Source organism: Trachypithecus francoisi, unplaced genomic scaffold (genome assembly GCF_009764315.1).
Source record: "Trachypithecus francoisi isolate TF-2019V2 unplaced genomic scaffold, Tfra_2.0 Lachesis_group2, whole genome shotgun sequence".
NCBI lineage: Eukaryota > Metazoa > Chordata > Mammalia > Primates > Cercopithecidae > Trachypithecus > Trachypithecus francoisi.
Window position 1 is genome coordinate 116,667,871 of NW_022681465.1, and position 18,250 is coordinate 116,686,120.

General features: G+C 49.3%; 1 protein-coding gene across 8 annotated transcripts in view; it reads right to left on the reverse strand.

Annotated features, from left to right (window-relative positions):
* The window catches only part of MAPK9 (mitogen-activated protein kinase 9), a 62,864-nt gene extending 49,024 nt beyond the window's left edge, over positions 1-13,840 (reverse strand). For 4 of the 8 annotated variants that reach the window (XM_033180266.1, XM_033180260.1, XM_033180264.1 and 1 more), the window contains exons 1-2: positions 13,601-13,824; positions 2,277-2,445 (exon numbers count right to left, since the gene is read on the reverse strand). In XM_033180266.1, coding sequence (XP_033036157.1) covers positions 2,277-2,398 — 122 coding nt within the window. In that variant the 5' untranslated portion in view covers positions 2,399-2,445; positions 13,601-13,824. Of the gene's footprint in view, positions 1-1,626; positions 1,868-2,276; positions 2,446-13,600 lie in introns of those variants that run through there. The other 4 variants (XM_033180262.1, XM_033180263.1, XM_033180259.1 and 1 more) reach the window with 4 other exon arrangements.
* Between the last annotated feature and the right edge of the window lie 4,410 nt (positions 13,841-18,250).

Here is an 18,250-nt window from a genome sequence, read left to right on the forward strand (position 1 = left end):
CTCCCACTGACACTCTGTGAGATGGGAGAAGCAAGTGAGCCTTCCTAGTCCTTCGTTTCACCACCAGTGAGGGTTATGGTAGAGCTCATGGTGATGGTATAATATACACTATTCACACTACTACCAACCTTCAAAAGCAAGTGAATGACATGCCAGCTGGGATAAATGAAGCACATATTTAAAACAGCTACCTGTAGATCAGGTGCAGTGGCTCACACCTGTAATCCCTGCACTTTGGGAGGCCAAGGCAGGTGAATCACAGGTCAAGAGATCGAGACCATCCTGGCCAACATGGTGAAACACTGTCTCTACTAAAAATACAAAACTTAGCTGGGTGTGGTGGCACATGCCTGTAGTCCCAGTTACCAGGAGGCTGAGGCAGGAGAACTGCATGAACCTGGGAGGTGGAGGTTGCAGTGAGCCAAGATTGCGCCACTGCACTCCAGCCTGGTAACAAAGCGAGACTCTGTCTCAAAAAAAAAAAAAAAAAAAAAAAAAAAATATATATATATATATATATATATATAAAATAAATAAATAAATAAAACAGCTACCTGTCCATAGCCACAAACAACTCCCCAAGACCTCTGATATTTATCCCTTCTTGCTCCCTCTCTCCTTTTTCTCTCTCTCATGTGCACACATCAAATTATCTGTCAAATTATCATCTAATTCCAAATAGGAGATGGATTATAAATCAAAAGAATGTTTTGTTGTTTATAACTTTCCATTACCATCAAAGTTTCCTAATTTGAACCATCATTCACTGACTTTAAAACTTCTTTTTTTTTTTTGAGATGGAGTCTCGCTCTGTCCCCCAGGCTGGAGTGCAGTGGCGCGATCTGGGCTCACTACAACCTCTGCCTCCCAGGTTCAAATGATTCTCCTGCTTCAGCCTCCCGAGTAGCTGGGACTACAGGTATGCGCCACCATACCTGGCTAGTTTCTATATTTTTAGTAGAGACAGGGTTTCACCATGTTGGCCAGGATGGTTTCAATCTCTTGACCTTGTGATCTGCCCACCTTGGCCTTCCAAAGCACTGGGATTACAGGCATGAGCCACTGCGCCCGGCCAACTTTAAAACTTCTTTTGGCACACTGGATTTAAGTGCCAAAAGAGTCTGTGTCATTGGGAAGTTAGGATCACCATTACTTTAGATGCAAGCTGAGCATTCCTTCCAAACAGTCCCTTCTCCCACCTTAGTTTCTCAAAGAAGCTCTGGACTGCAATTTCATCTTAGCTTCCAGGGCTTGCAGCCGCCAGGGCTGAAAAAACAACTGTTTCCCTGATCATAGGTCTCTGCAACAGAGGATCAGTTAAAAATCATTGATAAAGATTCTCCAAACCCAACATCTCTACAAGTAAACGTAAACGCCCCTACTAGATCATCCAAAAGAGTTTTCTTTTATCTCAAATCCCCGCTGTCTACTAGCTGTAAACATTAGATGTTTAACTTCATCAGTTTCTTTAGGCGCAAAGGTAATCCTATTTTCACTGACCCCCTCCAAAAAAAAAAAAAAAAAAAGGAAAGAAAAAAAAGAAAAAGTTCTGCCCAGAAAAATAAGGGGTAAAAAGTATGGGAAGTGCTGATAACTGCAGTCTAGGAAACATGTGAAAAGCTTTACCTTGAGCTGGCCCGTGATGCCGCGGCGGCTGACCGTCTTACCATGCAAGAGACTAATGTTCAGGGTCAGACTAACGATTCTGACGTTCTGGGCTGGACACACAGTTGAAGTGAGACACCAAGGAAGAGACGGCCAGCCCAACCCCTCACACAGCATCCCTTCCTGGTTAATCCATGGAGTGACAATGACACTGACTGGCCTCATCCTGCCAATGAATGGCAAGGCACTGCAATGATGGCGCCTAGAAATGAATAGGAGTGATTGGGAATAAAAGGGGGAGGGGGGGAAAAGGTGGCCATGATGAAGAAATGAATAAAACTCCAAATTTCTGTTACAACTCACTGCCATATCTATTACTCTGATATCACGATGACAGGAGAAATGAAAAAAAAAATGAAAGAAAAAAGAAACAAACAAAAAAGAAAACTTGCTACCTATTTAAATTCCTGCAGCGTTCTAAGAATATGGGTTTGTACCCTACAGCCTGACTACACAGAACTAGAGCAAGCAGTTGATTCAATTTAGCTCAGAAACCTATAACACAGTTTTGTTTTTTTTCTTTATCATCAGTTTCTAAATTCTGACACTTTAGTTTTACTTTTTATTACAGCAAAAACTCAGTCCACGCTATTAAAACAGACCATACTTACCAAACAATCCCTTGGGCCCCAGAGCCAATTGGTTTCAGCTGCTGGTAACGTTTTAGGACAGTGAAGGTTGAGTCTGCCACTTGCACACTGTAAAACTGACTGTCACATTTACTGTCGCTCATGATGTAGTGTCATGCAATATTCCGAAGGACTGGCAACGTTCAGATTCCTTCAAAGAAAAACAGAATGAACATGCATTCTTACCGAAAGCATACATACACAGCTTACTTAGTGTTTTGAACTTATTGGTATATAAGACAATGTGGCTGTAAGTTGATAAAGTCAATTTGACCAAGTTCTGAACTTGAGCAAGACACAAAAAAATGCAGACATTTTAGTGGCACCAGGACCATTATGAAAGGAAGGAATGTTGAGGTCCAGTAAGATCACACTTTAAGGGGTTGGACTAGAGAATAACCACCGTTGGAGAAAGAATCTGTGCATTCCTGCTGTCTATGAAAAGACGACATCACTCTACGCTTCTCATCAGCTTGCCCGCTGCGGAACCACTGACTCCTCGCTGTCTCAATTAGAGACGGGGCATTGCTTCAAAAGGATCACCTCTGGAATGCCTAGAGAGAAGCAGACGGACCAGTCTTCTGCTCAGCGTATAGATTCTGGTTGAAATGATGAACCAAAAGCGAGATTCATATGCCAAAGTGACAGGCTGCTAGAGGCCCGGTGGCATCCGTGTGCTGTGTGCCCAAGCATGTGCTCCTACCTCAGGAGGTGGGTCCCAGAGCCGGCATCAGCTGGCACAGCTCCAGAGTCCCACATCACCACCAGGCTTCAGGGTAGGTATCTGTATATGAAGAACTCTGCTGTGACCTGTAGTCCATAACAGCAACACTATGAGGTTGATTCACTACGTCTGAGTGTAGGCCAGCAGGCCCAGAAAGCAGCTTTTCTGTGGCTGAGGCACAGGCTGAGATTCCTACTCTGCAGGAGGCTGGATGATTTTATACAGAAAATAAGCAAACAGAAATCGGCAAGTGGTTCTGAGGCTCTTGTCTGGTTACGCTTATTTAAGTCAGTGAGCTGGCTGGGCGCAGTGGCTCACGCCTGTAATGCCAGCACTTTGGGAGGCTGAGATGGGCAGATCACAAGGTCGGGAGATCAAGACCACCCTGGCTAACAAGGTGAAACCCTGCTCTACTGAAAATACAAAAATTAGCCAGGCGAGGTGGCGGGTGCCTGTAGTCCCAGCTACTCGGGAGGCTGAGGCAGGAGAATGGCGTGAACCCGGGAGGCGGAGCTTGCAGTGAGTGGAGGTCGCACCACTATACTCCAGCCTGGGCGACAGAGCGAGACTCCGTCTCAAAAAAAAAAAAAATAAAAATAAATAAATAAATAAAAGTCAGCGAGCTATTTATTTTGGTCTTTTAAAACTATATAGCCAACAATAAAATCATATAGGTAGACATTCTATACTGTTTAAGAATACAGAATTTAAGTTTTATTCTACAGCTCCGTCAAATCCCTTGCCTTTATGTTCTAGTATCTAATATTTAACGTCAATCCAATGAGATTTTTGTGGTGATGATTTGTATTTCAACACAATGATATCTAGGATTTTCCTTAAACATGGAAATAAATGCATTAATAACAAGTCTAAATAAAGAACTGAGTCAAACTAATTAAATTCTCCAAGTGACTACTGCCCCACGGTCTTCTCCCCATCCTCCAGGTGGTGGCTGCAGTGTGGCTGCCACTCTGACCACTCCTGCCAAGATGTGTTAGCCAGCCAGGGAGTGACTTCAGGGACGCCACAGAGCTTTAGATGCTGGACAAACAGGTGCTCATACAATCCGCACAGCAGGAGTGTCAGTTCCAGGTTACCTGGGAGCAGTCTAGGACTGAGTGAGCTAAAACACCTGCCTAGGCCACAGTGCTGTAAGAAGGGGACTCGGGAGCTCCCCACTGTGCCCTAAGCTGTAGGAGGTGCGAGGCAGGCCTGTCTTGCTCATGGCATCTCACACTCCAAGGACAGGAGGACAGGAAGCTGGTCTTTGGGGCAGCACGGGCATTCAATAAACCTTTGTTGATCTGATTCCCCACAATGCTGCTCCATCTTACTGACATCTACAGGAAGATCCTTTTCTAAAGATCAGCTTATTTACAGTTTGCAAGAGGCTGAAACAATTCCACTCAACATTTAGGGGGTGCCTTTACGCACGAAAGTGGTAAGTATTGCGAGAGATATGCCATAGTCAGCTAGCAACCAGTCTTGAAGCAGCACGAACTGCACTATTTGGGGGAGAAGTGTGAGCAATGAGTCCATTATCTATATTACACATGACAATGTAGTAAGGGCCATATGCAAAATGTAAACAAAATCAAAAGGCAAAAGAGATCCTACCCACTGGCAGGGATGCAGAAGACAAGGACGGCTTCATGGAGGAGGCGGCATTCGCCCTTAGACTCTTGCCAGAGATGGACAGCAGAGGCACAGAGCTCAAACTGACAGTGTCCCAACACAGCGACTGCTCAGCTTGGCTAGCAGGGGTACAAGTGCAAAGGATTAGAGACAACTCAGCAAAAAGGCCCGCACCACTACCACCTGCTTTATCGGGGGTGGCCGTTCCTCTGCTACGCTGCAAACACACCAGTGACACAGTTACTGCCAAGCGTTTCCTGAGCACCCACTGTGGATGGTGAGGCACCATGCCAGGACACATGGCCTGCCCTCAGTGAGCACACACTCAGGAAGAGGCCCTGCACACCAAGGGTCCTAAACCCAGTAGGGTGAACAAGATTTGGGGGAATGGGAGGAGAAGCAGCAGAGGTGGAGGCACATTGGGAATGTGACAAGTCACTAGGGACTGGGTAGAGGGCAAGTGAGGCTGGAGAGAGAAAAGGAGGCCAAATCACTCCGGGCCCCAGAAGCCAGGCAGAGCCGTCTGGCCTCAGTCCTGAGGGCTGTGGAAGCTGTCAAAGCATCAGAGGTGCGGCACAGGTGCTGAGGCGCTCCGGGATCCATTCCTCCCTTCCTCGCTTTCGTAAGAGAAGCCTCCCCCTGCCTGCTAGATAAATGGCTGCCTAAACAGAGACGACACCTGGCAGCTTTCCCAGTAGCCAGGTATGGCCAGATGACCAAGTTCTCACTAATAAGATGTGGGTAGAAGTGATGTATGCGACTTCCAGATCACTTTTATTATTTTTCTGTATAGAAAGCTGCTTGCCCTCCAATCTTTCTTTTTTCCTTGCTGCTGGCTATCAGCTGTCAGGGACCCAGAGACAGAAGTCACATGCTGTAGACAGAAAGCTGCCCACCAGCTGGATTCCTCAACAACCTCATGGCACAGAGCCACCCCCCATTCAGGACCCCTGCCCACACTGGGACTGACAGATCAATCTCAACCCTGCTGACCAACCCTGGAACTCTCCCTGCTACAACTGCTTTCCACCTATACTTGGACTATGACAATATTAGGCTAACTTCTTTAAATTTGGGGAGTATATTCAATCGTATTAGGTTTTAGAATTATAATTCCATCTCAAGATTTAAAATAGTCTGGGCACGGTGGCTCACGCCTGTAATCCCAGCACTTTGGGAGGCCAAGGTGTGGGGAATCACTTGAGGTCAGGAGTTTGAAACCAGCCTGGCCAACATGGTGAAACCCCATCTCTACTAAAAACACAAAAATTAGCTGGGTGTGGTAGTATGTGCCTGTAATCCCAGCTACTTGGGAGGCTGAGGCAGGAAAATCATTTGAACCGGGAGGCGGAGGTTGCAGTGAAACAAGATCGTGCCACTGCACTCCAGCCTGGGCCACAGCGAGACTTCATCTCAAAAACAAACAAACAAAAAGATGTAAAATAATTATAAAAGTAAAATAAGGTGCCCTTATTGGGCAGGAGAAAAAAGTCGCCTAAGTGAGAACTTGTTAAAGCCACCTCTCTGTCAAGCGTGGGCTTTGTGAGAGCAAGAGAAAGAGCCTCAAGGCCACCTGAGAAAGCACATAATTTAGCTACTCGTGAGGCAACTCTATTGAGATGATATTTCAACAAAAGGCTCAGAGAACCGTTTTACAGATCAGGAAGTGCGAGAATTCTTCATGCAACCACATCAGCAATACAGCCAACCCTGCCTTCGCTGCTCCACTTCCCGCCCCAGCAGGTGCCGGCTCCTCCCCCGGCTCCCAGTCTGTGCTGCCACCGTCCGTCCAGCACGGGGCTCCCTCCTTGCCACTTGTGCACTCAGCAGCGCCCGCCAGGCTGCACTGTCACAGCCTTTGTAGGGTCTGCCTCCCTCCCAGGCTATGAGCACCTCCAAACTGGGAGGGAACGCTACAAGGAGGCCTTCTGGAGGAGGCAAGACCCGAGCTCAGGTTTGTTCACAGTATATCGACCAACACATGAGGAAACAGGCACTTTCACACATGTCAGTGAGAGCTGTGAAGGGGCAAAACATTTTTTTGGATAGAATAGAAATAATAGCTAGTAAAAGTGACATGCACATCCTAAACTGGCAAATACAATTCTCTAAGTGTATCTGACAAATATGTGTACAAGCATCCAAACATATCTGTGCAAGGATGTTTGTAACACTTCTTGTAACAGGCAAAAAACTAGAAGTAATCTAAAATGTACACTGTGGATGGACTGAATAAATTATGGCACTAAAGTACAAGAAGGCCATTCAACAGAATGCAAGGACTTTAGGTATCAATGTGGAAAGATGTCTAAGATACAGAAAGGAAACACAGCAAGTTGAAGAAGAGAACACATAATGCCCAGCTACGTAAACACACACACACACACGCATACACACGCGCACACACAATGCTAACAAGTAGAGAAATAGTGGGAAATGAGAGACTTTCTTCCCATCATAACTTTCTATTCTGTGTTTCAAATGTACGTATTTCACATTTAAAAACTGATTAAACAAAAAATGTTAAATGAAAAGCTGCAGAATGATCATTTAACACTTGTACGGAAGATGGGCTTGAGGCAGGTAAGGCTAGAGGCATGCGAGTGGGCCTGGTTCTGAGGTACACATTTATAAACACCCTTACAACAACTAGTGAGGAGCATATTATTGTCCCCGCTCTGCAAATGAGGAAACTGAGGCTTAGAGGCAATAAGGAAGTTGTCCAAATTCCCAGCATGGCCCAGATTTGAATTTAGGTGTGTTTCACCACAATATTCAAGTTCCTCCCAAAGCACCATTCTGACATCCCTTTAGAAAGTGAAGCTATTTGCACGCAGGCTGGCCAGGACCAGAACACAGTCCTGCACATTTCATCCTGCTGACTTCCCCTACCAAAACGCTTTTTCCTCTGACGATGACAACGATTCAGTGATCCACAGACTCAGGTGAACCTTGAATCACACTAAAGCTTCAGAATACCCAGGACATGCGATATTTAAATCAACTGACCACTGTGACTAAAAGCAGATTCTCACAATCACCCTCAATGCTTGCTGCCGATGTTTTTTTCATTAAATTGCTCTGTTTTCCAACTGGACACGATGGCTCACACTTGTAATCCCAGCACTGTGGGAGGCCGAAGGTGGGAGGAGGATTGCTTAGGCCCAAGAGTTCCAGACCAGCCTGGGCAACATGGTGAGGCTTCATCTCTATGTTAAATAATAATAATAATAGTAAAAATTTAGCCAGGCGCGGTGGCTCATGCCTGTAATCCCAGCACTTTGGGAGGCCGAGGCGGGCGCATCACAAGGTCAGGAGATCAAGATCATCCTGGCTAACACGGTGAAACCCTGTTTCTACTAAAAAAATTACAAAAAATCAGCCAGGTGTGGTGGTGGGCACCTGTAGTCCCAGCTACTTAGGAGGCTGAGGCAGGAGAATGGCGTGAACCCAAGAGGCGGAGCTTGCAGTGAGCCGAGATCATGCCACTGCACTCCAGCCTGGGTGACAGAGCAAGACTCCCGTCTCAAAAAAAAAAAAAAAAGTAAAAATTTAAAAAGTTCTTCTATTTTCCTACTGTAAGTCTTTTGAAGAAGAGTTTGGTAGAACAACTTAACCTTTCGTTGATAATCAAGAATCTTGCAGCTCTCAGGGCCATCCTCTGTAGTTCTTAAGCCACAGTATATGCCACAATACAGAACAACTAGCATTTGGTTATCACCTCACCCACTGTTGGATCCACAGGACCCTCCAAGGATCCCAGTCACCAGCCCCACTTCCAGGCACCCAGGCCTGCCTATTTGCCCCTTTCTATCCCCCACTCCCAGAGCCCTGGGTAACAGCTTCTCATGGCTCCTTGGACCAGCAACAGCAGAAGCATTCTCCCAGACACCACTCCTGTGACCTCCAAACCACTGCACACATGCCACTTTAGAAAGAGAAATCACTCCACGTGAGAATATGTACACAAATGTTCACAGTAGTTTTATTTTTAATAGCTAAACTAGAAACAACCCAAATGTCCTTCAATGGGTAAATGGGTAAACTAACTGCCGTACACCCATACCACAGAACACCACTCAGCAACTGCTGAGACATACCACAACTTGGGTGGATCTCGAGGGCAGTATATTCTATGAAAAAAGCCAAGCTCAAAAGTCACACACCATCTAACTCCATGAATATAACACTCCTGAAAAGACAAAAGTCTAGAGATGGAGACTAGATTAGCACTTGCCAGCGGTTATGAATGCTGGGGAAAAGGGTGCTGTGGCTGTAAGGGAGTGGCACAGGGAGATATTTGGGATGATGACACAGTTTTGCATCTTGATTGTGGTGGTGGTTATATGAATTTTCACGTGATGAAAAATGACAATGAACTCTATACACATTGTTCCAATGCCAAATTTCCTGGTTTGGATATTTTACTATAGTTATGTAGATACATAACCATTAGAGAAAGCTGGGTGAAGGGTACTGGGACCTCTCTGTGCCATTTGTGCAACTTCTTGTGAATCTATAATTATTTCAAAATATGGAAATGAAAAAAGAGAGATTCGTTGAAAATACGCAGTGATCATGCCATACCATTTGAACTCCTTCAACAGTGACTGACCGCCTTGAGAATAAGACTCAGTTCCCTAGCACAGCATGGGAGATGGCAGTCCTCTGGCCCAATCCTGAGCAACATCAAACCACGTGGGATCAGCAGACACACCCAGCTACTGCACACCTGCAGGCCTCTGCCTAAGCTGTTCCATCTGCTTGAAATGGCGTCCTCTCCTTTCTGACCTCCTGGTCAACCTTCATCTTCCTTCAAATACTAGTTCAAGCACCTGCTTCTCTTACATGTTTCCTCCTCCAGCCTTTCCCTTCAAACCGTGCTGGGCATGCCCCCATTTTTGCCACTCTCGCTGTATTCGCTTTAGACTGCATTGCGAGTCTACTTATACTTCTACTCTGTAAGGGCAGAAAATGTGTCTGATTTATTTCTCAATCCTCTACTGATTACACAGTGGGTGCCCAGTAAATGTCTGTTAAAGACAAAGCTAAACGGGAGAATACATGTGGTAGAGCAGCTGGGAGCAGTGGTTCAGATCAGGACTTTGAGTCAGATCCCAGTGGGTCTGCTGCGTATCTGGGTAATGTGCAGAAGCGATTGCGCTCATCTGTAAAACAGACGGGCAGAGAGCCTCAGGTTACCTCTAGATGAGACGTGCAGAGCCCACTTAGGATGGCATCTTGACGCAGGAATGCACCCTAAATCTGACCAAGCCTTGTCTAGAGCCGATCACTGACTGACAGAGATTACAGAGAAACACATGAAATTACACTGCAGAGATGCAATCAATCAAATACCAACTGTGGAAATGCTACAGAACAACTCGATTGCCTCAACCAATAAGCTACCAAGAAAACAGAAATAGGAGGGGGATCTATGGATTCAGAGAAACTTAAAAGACGTATCAACCAATCAACAACGTATGGACCTTATCGTGCTCTACCTTCAAACTATTAAGGAAACTTAAAATTCATGGGGCAGCTGGAAATTTGAAGATTGACTAGTTATTTGATGATATGAAGGAAGGATTACTTTTTCAACTCTAAAAGAGTCAGTACCTTTAGAGACCCACCGCAGTGTGCGGTGTAACTACTGTATAACCACTGAGCACCCTGAGCTTGAGCCCGTCTGTTTTACAGATGAGCCCAATCGCTTCTGCACATCACCCAGATACGCAGCAGACCCACTGGGATCTGACTCAAAGTCCTGATCTGAACCACTGCTCCCAGCTGCCCTACCACATGTATTCTCCCGTTTAGCTTTGTCTTTACCAAACATTTACTGGGCACCCACTGTGTAATTAGTATCCTGAAAAATAATGAATGAAATGACATGATATTTAGGAATTCCTTGAAAATAATTATGGGTGGTAAGCATGCAAGAGGATAACATTAGAGATGAAACAAGATTGGTCAGGAGTTAATAACTGTTAAAGCAGTATGCTATTATGTTTAGTTTGTGTATCTTTGAAAGTTCCCATAATAAAAGTTAAAATAAAAAAAAAGATGTTGAAACCAGTTCATACAATCAAGTACAAAATATCAGGAATTAATTATTCTGAAGGAAAATTATGTAAAAATGGCACCTTCCTAGCCAAGTGTGAGGTATAACTACTGTACGTATGTAGACCAAAAGTAGTTGCCCTATTGGCAAATCAATAGTCTCAAGGAGAAAAAAATCTGGTCTCTGTTTTATGCCTCATGAAAACTGGTCCAGTCACTATTAACTGGTTTGTCTGGTCCTTTTCTTTATCCAGAAAATTAAGAATATTTTATATTAGACACATTCAGGAATCCTCTCTAATGTTTATTTGGGGGACCAAATAAACAGATTTTAGTCTGTGAACAAATTAAAGTCCTGGCACCCTGAAAATTAAATTACCAGGAAAATCAAAGCTGTCCAGAGAAGTCTATGCAAAAATAGTATTGTTTTTAACTCTGCAGGATCCTTTTGAAGAAAAATTTAAAAGTTAAATCAAGGAAAACATTAAATAGATTGGTGGTCATTCTTCCAGAACAAGTTAAAAGCCAAAAGAGAATACTCAGAGCTGAGGGACCCAGGAAAGAATCCTTATCTGGGGAGTGATCTGGGTTCAGATTCCACTCACCAGCTGCTTGCTAAGAAGCAGACTACTCAAACTCCTGAGCTTCCGTTTCCACAGGGCTCCAGTTACAATCAAATGAGTACCTGGGCTGGCACCTGGGCAAACAGGGCCTGACTCTCCTGGCCGTAGGCTACCTTTCCTGCTCTCCTCACAGCTCCTCCCTCCCACACAGCCACTCCTGGAGGATGACAATCTGCAACCAAGCTGAATGAATCTTGCTTGGCTCACAGCATTAAAAAAAAAAAAAAAAAAAATTAATTAGCTATTGCCAACATTTAAAAATCAGAACAAATGTGGAGTGCTGCTTCTTTTTTAGAGACAGGGTCTTGCTCTGTCACCCAGGCTGGAGCACTGTGGTGCGATCATAGCTCACTGCAGGCTCGAAATCCTGGGCTCATGGCATCCTTCCACCTCAGACTCCCAAGTAGCTAGGACTACAGATGAATGCCACCACACCTAGCTAATTTTGTAAACTTTTTGTAGAGACAGGGATCTCGCTGTTGCCCAGGCTGGTCTTGAACTCCTGGCCTGAAGTGATCCTCCCATGTCAGCCTCCCAAAGTGTCTGAGATTACAGGCGTGAGCCATGGCACCCAGTCAAATTCCACCTTCTTCTAGAAAACTGCTGGGTAAGGTTCCAGTTCTTCAGAGCCCCCACGACTCTGTGCCCTTACACCTGGCCTCCAGACTGATTCTCAACTCTACAGTGGGCTATGGTCCTTACTTGGCCCTGCTCCTTCACACCTCTGCCTCTCCCTGCCTAGCAAATTTCTCATCACCCTCAAGGCCCCCCAGCACCACCTGTCACCTCCTCCACATTTCCATGGCATAGCCCCTCCACTACAGCAAGGGTTGTACAGTCCTGGAACTAAGTGTCTGCATGCCTGCCTTCTCTACTGGGCTCCTGGGCTCTCTTTGGAAAGGGACCCTGTTGCTATCTGCCTTGTGTCCCTAGGGCCCAGCAGAAAGCATGACCTAGATAATGCAGAATTCAGTAAATGTCTCCTGCATGTGTGGAAGAAAGCTAGAGCTAAACCATTATAAAAATGTGAGATTTACATCACAGCTTGTTCCAACAGTTAGCAATTAAAGGGGTCAAGGACACCAAAGTGTTTCACAAAATAGAACACGCTTCCATCTGCTTATAAGTTTCACACGTTAATCAGAAGTCACTAAATTAACAGATAAAGCAGAGAAAACAGGGAGACTGGGCCATTTTTTTGATCATTCATTCATTCATTGAACTGATACTACTGAATACTTACTGTGTGCTTTCTAAGCACTGGGGATAAAGCAGTGGACAAATCAGACAGCTACCTGTTTTCACAAAGTTACATCCTAGTCGGGGAGACAGAAAATAAACAGGCAAATAAATGGAATCGTTTCAAACCAGGTGAGAGCTAGGAAGGAAATTTTTAAAATAATGAAATAGCATGACTAAGGGATGAAAGAGGGTGGTCGAGGAGGGCCTCACCCAAACCGAGACATCTGACCAGAGGAAGGAGCAGAAAGAGCTACTTGTGCCAGGATCACGGAGACAACTCCAAAGACGAGGAAACAGCAAATGCAAAGGTCCTGGGGCAAATGCGGGCTGGCATGTTCAAGGCGGGCGAGATGAGCGGAATGGGGCAGCAGTCTTCTGGGAGAGGGGTGTGGTGGTAAGGGATGTGGGCTGGGTCCCCTCTGGCACTGCTGGACACTGAGTGTGCAATGACAACGCAAGGGACGACTACGTGGGGAGGCGCGAGGCTGGGCGGATGAGGAGGGGGTTCCTACACCACTCACACCAGCAAGGGCCAGTACCCTGCCCAATCTTCCACAAATGTACACCGGTGTCCTGCTCAGGCGTCTGCATACAGTCACACAGCCTAACAACAACCCTATCCAGAAGAGGCATTTCCCCACTTTCCTGAAGGCAAAACCGCGGCAGAGCGAGGGTCAGTGCCTTGGTCAAGGTCGCGGGGACGCAACCCCGGGCCCCTGGGCACCCGGCGCAGGAGTGCAGCTGTTTGCCCCACCTCCGGGAGGGATGGCGCCCGCAGACCCCACGGGCAGGTCGGCCGGGCCAGGCCGGTGAGCAGGCCCGCAGCCCGGAGCTGCTGACAGCCGGGCGGAAGGGGGCGCCTGCGGCATCCCCGAGCACAGGGGCGACGGCTGCGGCTGCCAGGGCCCCGCAGCCCCCGGCCCACCCCGAAACCCCGGCCGCGCGGTTCCCCCGCCGCCCCTTCCCGCGGGCCCGGCCCGAGCAAACGCCGCCAGGCCTAGCCCGCCCGCCGGGCTCACCTCGCCTCCCCGCCGCCGCGCCACGGGGAGAGGGCGGGCGGGCGGACTGGCGGCGCTGCGTGCTAGTCACTCCTGGCTCCGCGGCCCCGGCTCCGCCGCCGGCCCGCCCCGCTCCGCTCCGCCCCGCCGCCGCCGCCGCCGCCGCCGCAGTGGGTGTGAGGGGCGCCGGGGCGCTGCGACCCTTCCCGTCCCGCTCCCGCCGCCGCCGCCGCCGCGCCCGGTCTGACCGACCCTCGGGCCGACCAATCAGCGCGCGTAGAGTGGAGTAGGCGCGGCCAATGGCGCCTGGGGGGCGGGCCGCTGGAGGGTGGCGCGGGCGGGGCCGGGGGCCGGGTCGGGCGCCGGAGGTCCTGAGCCGGGGTTTCGTGGGTTCGACGCCCCTGGGCGTTTCAGTGGCGTCGGCCGAGCGGCCATGGCGCTGGGGTGCGCGCCGTGCACGCGGTGAGCTGGAGACGCAGGCACTGCGCGTCCCACCAGCTGAGCCCGCTGTCCGCGCGAGGGGGCCGCAGCTCGGTGGAGAGGGTGGCCCGGAGGACCGGGAACCGGGCTGGAGGCGCGCGGGGCTCACACCGCGGAGTCCGCGGGGAGCCGGGCCTCGACTACAGGTGCAGGCTCTTGGCGGCGAGGCGGCCTGGAGCAGCACGGGAAGCCGCCCGTTTCGGGGAGAGCCCGGGGCGATCGCGGGGAGAGGCCGGCCTGGCGTCCGGGAGCCCGGCGTGCTAGGGCCCGGGAGGCGGGGCGGGCCTTGTACTCTGTTGCTCGCTGCGGCGCCGCAGGAACGGGTCTGTGGGGGTGTGGGTGAGGCCAGAAATCGGGTTGAGAAGGGGGTGGGGGTGCGAAGAGATGGCCGTGTATAGACAGGTTACCCGTTGGGTCGGTGACGCAGGAGGGGAGTGCGCTTGGTGGAGAGGTGACTTAGTTGACAACATTTAAAAATTGGGAGGTGCGGCAGGGCGCGGTGGCTCACGCCTGTAATCCCAGCACTTCAGGAGATCGAGGCGGGTGGACCACTTGAGGTCAGGAGTTGGAGACCAGCCTGGCTAACCAGGTGAAACCCGTCCCTATTAAAAATACGAAACAATTAGCTGGGCGTGGTTGCGGGCGCCTGTAATCCTAGCTACTAGGGAGGCTGAGGTAGGAGAATCACTTGAACCCGGGAGGCGGAGGTTGCAGTGAGCCGAGATTGTGCCATTGCACTCCAACCTGGGCGACAGAGTGAGACTCGTCTCAGGAAAAAAAAAAAAAAAAAAAAAAAAGGGAGGTGCTCAGTCAGGTCTCTGAGAGGAGTGGAGGGCGGGGCGAGGAGTCCCTTGCTCAGGGCCCCCTAGGGACTGGGACCCATTGTCTCTGAGTTGCTTTTGAGGCTGGATCAGGTACCAGCGGCCTGGGGGTCGTACAGGATGGGAGAGGCCGGGACTTGGGATGTTGCCAGATCTACGTTGAAAAGTGAAGCAGGAAGCGCGGCACCGAGGCTGGGCACATGAGGAAAACCGCGGAGAGCCGGACTTTGGGGACTGGAAGAGTGGGAACAGTGGTTGACAAATGGTGAGTGTAGGGTAGAACAGCAGTAACACAATACCAGTATCCACGGAGTGGCCAGGGCCAGAGTTGGGAGAAGGAGCAGGACTCTGCAGATGGGGAGGGCAAGGGGCTGGGTGGTGTGAAGGGTGGTTGCAGAATTTGGGGAGGGCAGCTAGCCTGTGACCCAGGTTCCAAGGGCACTGGGGGCTGGGCCAGGCCGCTTGGAGACACCAGAGCCTCAGAGGGGGGTGGGGTAGAGGAACGGATCCAGCGTGGTGTCCTCCTTGGCCACCAGAGGGAGTTTTGTAAATTTGTGCATGGCTCATCGCTGCTTGAAATTCTACCTGGCAGTGTGGCCTGCATTGAGGAGGGCCCACACCTTCCTTACCTCAGACTCACCTGCCACCTGCCTCAGGTGCATGAGAGAAAACAGGAAACCAGAAATTGCCAGGATCAAGGATCATGGGAAAAGAGTAAAAGCCTAACTGTCAGAGCTGAGGTTCCACCAAGGAGCACTGATGGGTGCTTCTCCTCATTAGGAAGGCGGTGTGGTGGCTCACACCTGTAATCCCAGCACTTTGGGACGCGGAGGGGGGGGGTAGATCATCTGAGGTCAAGAGTTCGAGACCAGCCTGGCCAGCATAGGGAAACATCATCTCTACTAGAAATACAAAAATTAGCTGGGCGTGATGGTGGGTGCCTGTAATTCCAGCTATTCAGGAGGCCAAGGCAGGAGAATAACTTGAACCCAGGAGGCAGAGGTTGCAGTGAGCCAAGATTGCTCCACTGCACTCCAGCCTGGGCAACAGAGCAAAAACTCTGTCTCAAAAACAAAACAAACAAAAAACAGGGGGACACCAATTCCCAGCACTGCAGGCCTAACTTCATAGCACTCACATCATGTCAAGTGAGTAACCAAAAATCAGTGTACATGTGTACACACCTATACATATCTCACACTAAGTTTTCTGTAAGGGTTCTTTTTATTCCAGAGACACTGCTTTTTTTCTGGTTTATGAAATACAGTGAACATTTATGGACACAAAGCTGAGGTGACAGGGTGGGGATGGGAGCCTTGGAACAGCACCAAGAATCCTGGTTGAACCCTCCAAGTGAAAAGATCCTGCCACAACATATATGAACCAGGTAAGACACGTGAGCGTGTCTCACCTGATCTGGTCTGTGGTGGGGAGAAGCAATGGAGGGAGGCCTCCTGGGCGGGAGGAAGCCGTTGCTGAGGCTGCCCACCAGGATGTGTTGGGCCTGTGACTTAGGCAGAAAGGGCACTCAGGCCCAAATGTTCAGACGTGAGGACGTGCTTCCTGTGTTCAGGGAGCCACAAGTCACCTGGTCTCAGGGAAAGGTGAGGGGACGGGAGAGTTCTGAGGACCTTGAGGTAGATTGGCACTGCCAGGCATGTGGGCTGGCTTTCGCTCACTGATAGGCCTTGTTTAGCACAGAGAGGTTTTCTTTTTTTAATTGATTAGTTGATTTAAGAAACATTTAAAAATTAGGAGGTGCTATTTTGAATATTTATCCTCTATGAAACTCATGTTCATACTTAATCTCCAGTGTGGCAGCACTGAGAGGTGGGGCCTCTGAGGGTGGTTGGGATTAATCTGATGGATTCCTGGATTAAAGGGTTATCACCAAGTGGGACTGGTGGCTCCTTTAGAAGAGGAAGGAAGACCTGAGCTGGCACGTGAGCATGCTCAGCCCCCTGGCCATGTGACACCTGGACCATCCTCAGGACTCTGCAGAGTCCCCACCAGCAAGAAGGTCCTCATCAGATGCAGCCACTCAACCTTGGACTTCTCAGCCCCCACGGCTATAACAAATACATTCTTTTTAAAAGTCAATTACCCAGTTTCAGGTATTCTGTTGTAAGCGACAGAAACAGACTAAGACAAGAGCACGGCGGGGTGGAGGAGCTAGGGGTGCCTGGGGCATCGGGGACTTGTCCGGAGACCAGCTGTATGTGCAGCCACAGTGCCTACAGGTTTCTGTGGTCCTAATATCCCCTACCCTTGACTGGCCAGGATTCCAATCCGACTCACTTGTCAGCTGTGCTCCTCTGGGCAAGGGATTCACTTCTGCCTGCCTTGGTTCTGTAGGAAGTGGTATGGAGGAGGGAAGCAGGAAGAGCTAGGTGCAGCCCATCCAGCAGGGATGGTGTATGTCCTTATGCTGACTGGCCTCTGTCCCCTCAACACCTTGCCTGTCCTCCCCCCAACTCCACTAACCCACATCTTCCCTTCTCCCCAACCCCTGCAAGGACCCCCAGAGATGTGCTGAAGGGTGTACGTCAGTACAAGGAGCCAGAGATGTGCTGAAGGGTGCACGTCAGGGCTGCCCCAGCTGTGTGTTGTAGAAAGCTAAACTGCACTTAAACCAATGGGGATGTTTATTAGGAGGTGCCTGTAACATCACACCCAGGGGAGGCGGGGGTAGACCTGGCCTGGAAACCCTAGGGCCGTGGAGGCCACCTCAGGCCCGAATGGAGTTTGACAACCCACAACGATGGACTCTGATGGTCCCCCGGACAGGGCTTCCATCCTGGGACTGGTCAGCCATGCTGGGGAGACAGGCTCACACGAGGCCATGCCAGGGAAGGGCAGAATTGGGAAAGGCAGAAGTCTGGAAGTTTCTTCTATGGTGATGATTAGAATGAGGGCATCTGAGCTGGGGCACAGCTGAGGGTGTGGCACTGCATGGAAACAGGGTTATTTGGGTGCCGTATAACTGAATGTTGAACCCAGTGGCTCTTTGCCCTCCTCCTCCAGGAATGCCCCAGAGCACCAGCAGCTGGGCCCGTACTCTCAGGCAGGGAGCCAGCAAGCTGTTCTCCAGAAGTCTGACGAGCCCTAAAGGGAAGACCTGAGATATGAACATGATGACACCCCCACCCCCGCCAGATTTCCCAGCAGGGAATCTTGCATCAACTAGCCCTACCATGTGCTTAGAACTTCAGTCAGCCCACCTTGAATCTGAACAGACAGCTCAATGTCATATGGCTTAGAAAAGACAAAAAACTGTGTCTTGGCGTTGAACGTCTGGTGGGGAGCTCAGGTGTCCTTGCTGTGGTCCTTTCCACGTTGGGGAAAGCTGGTCAGCTGGAGAACTTCCTCC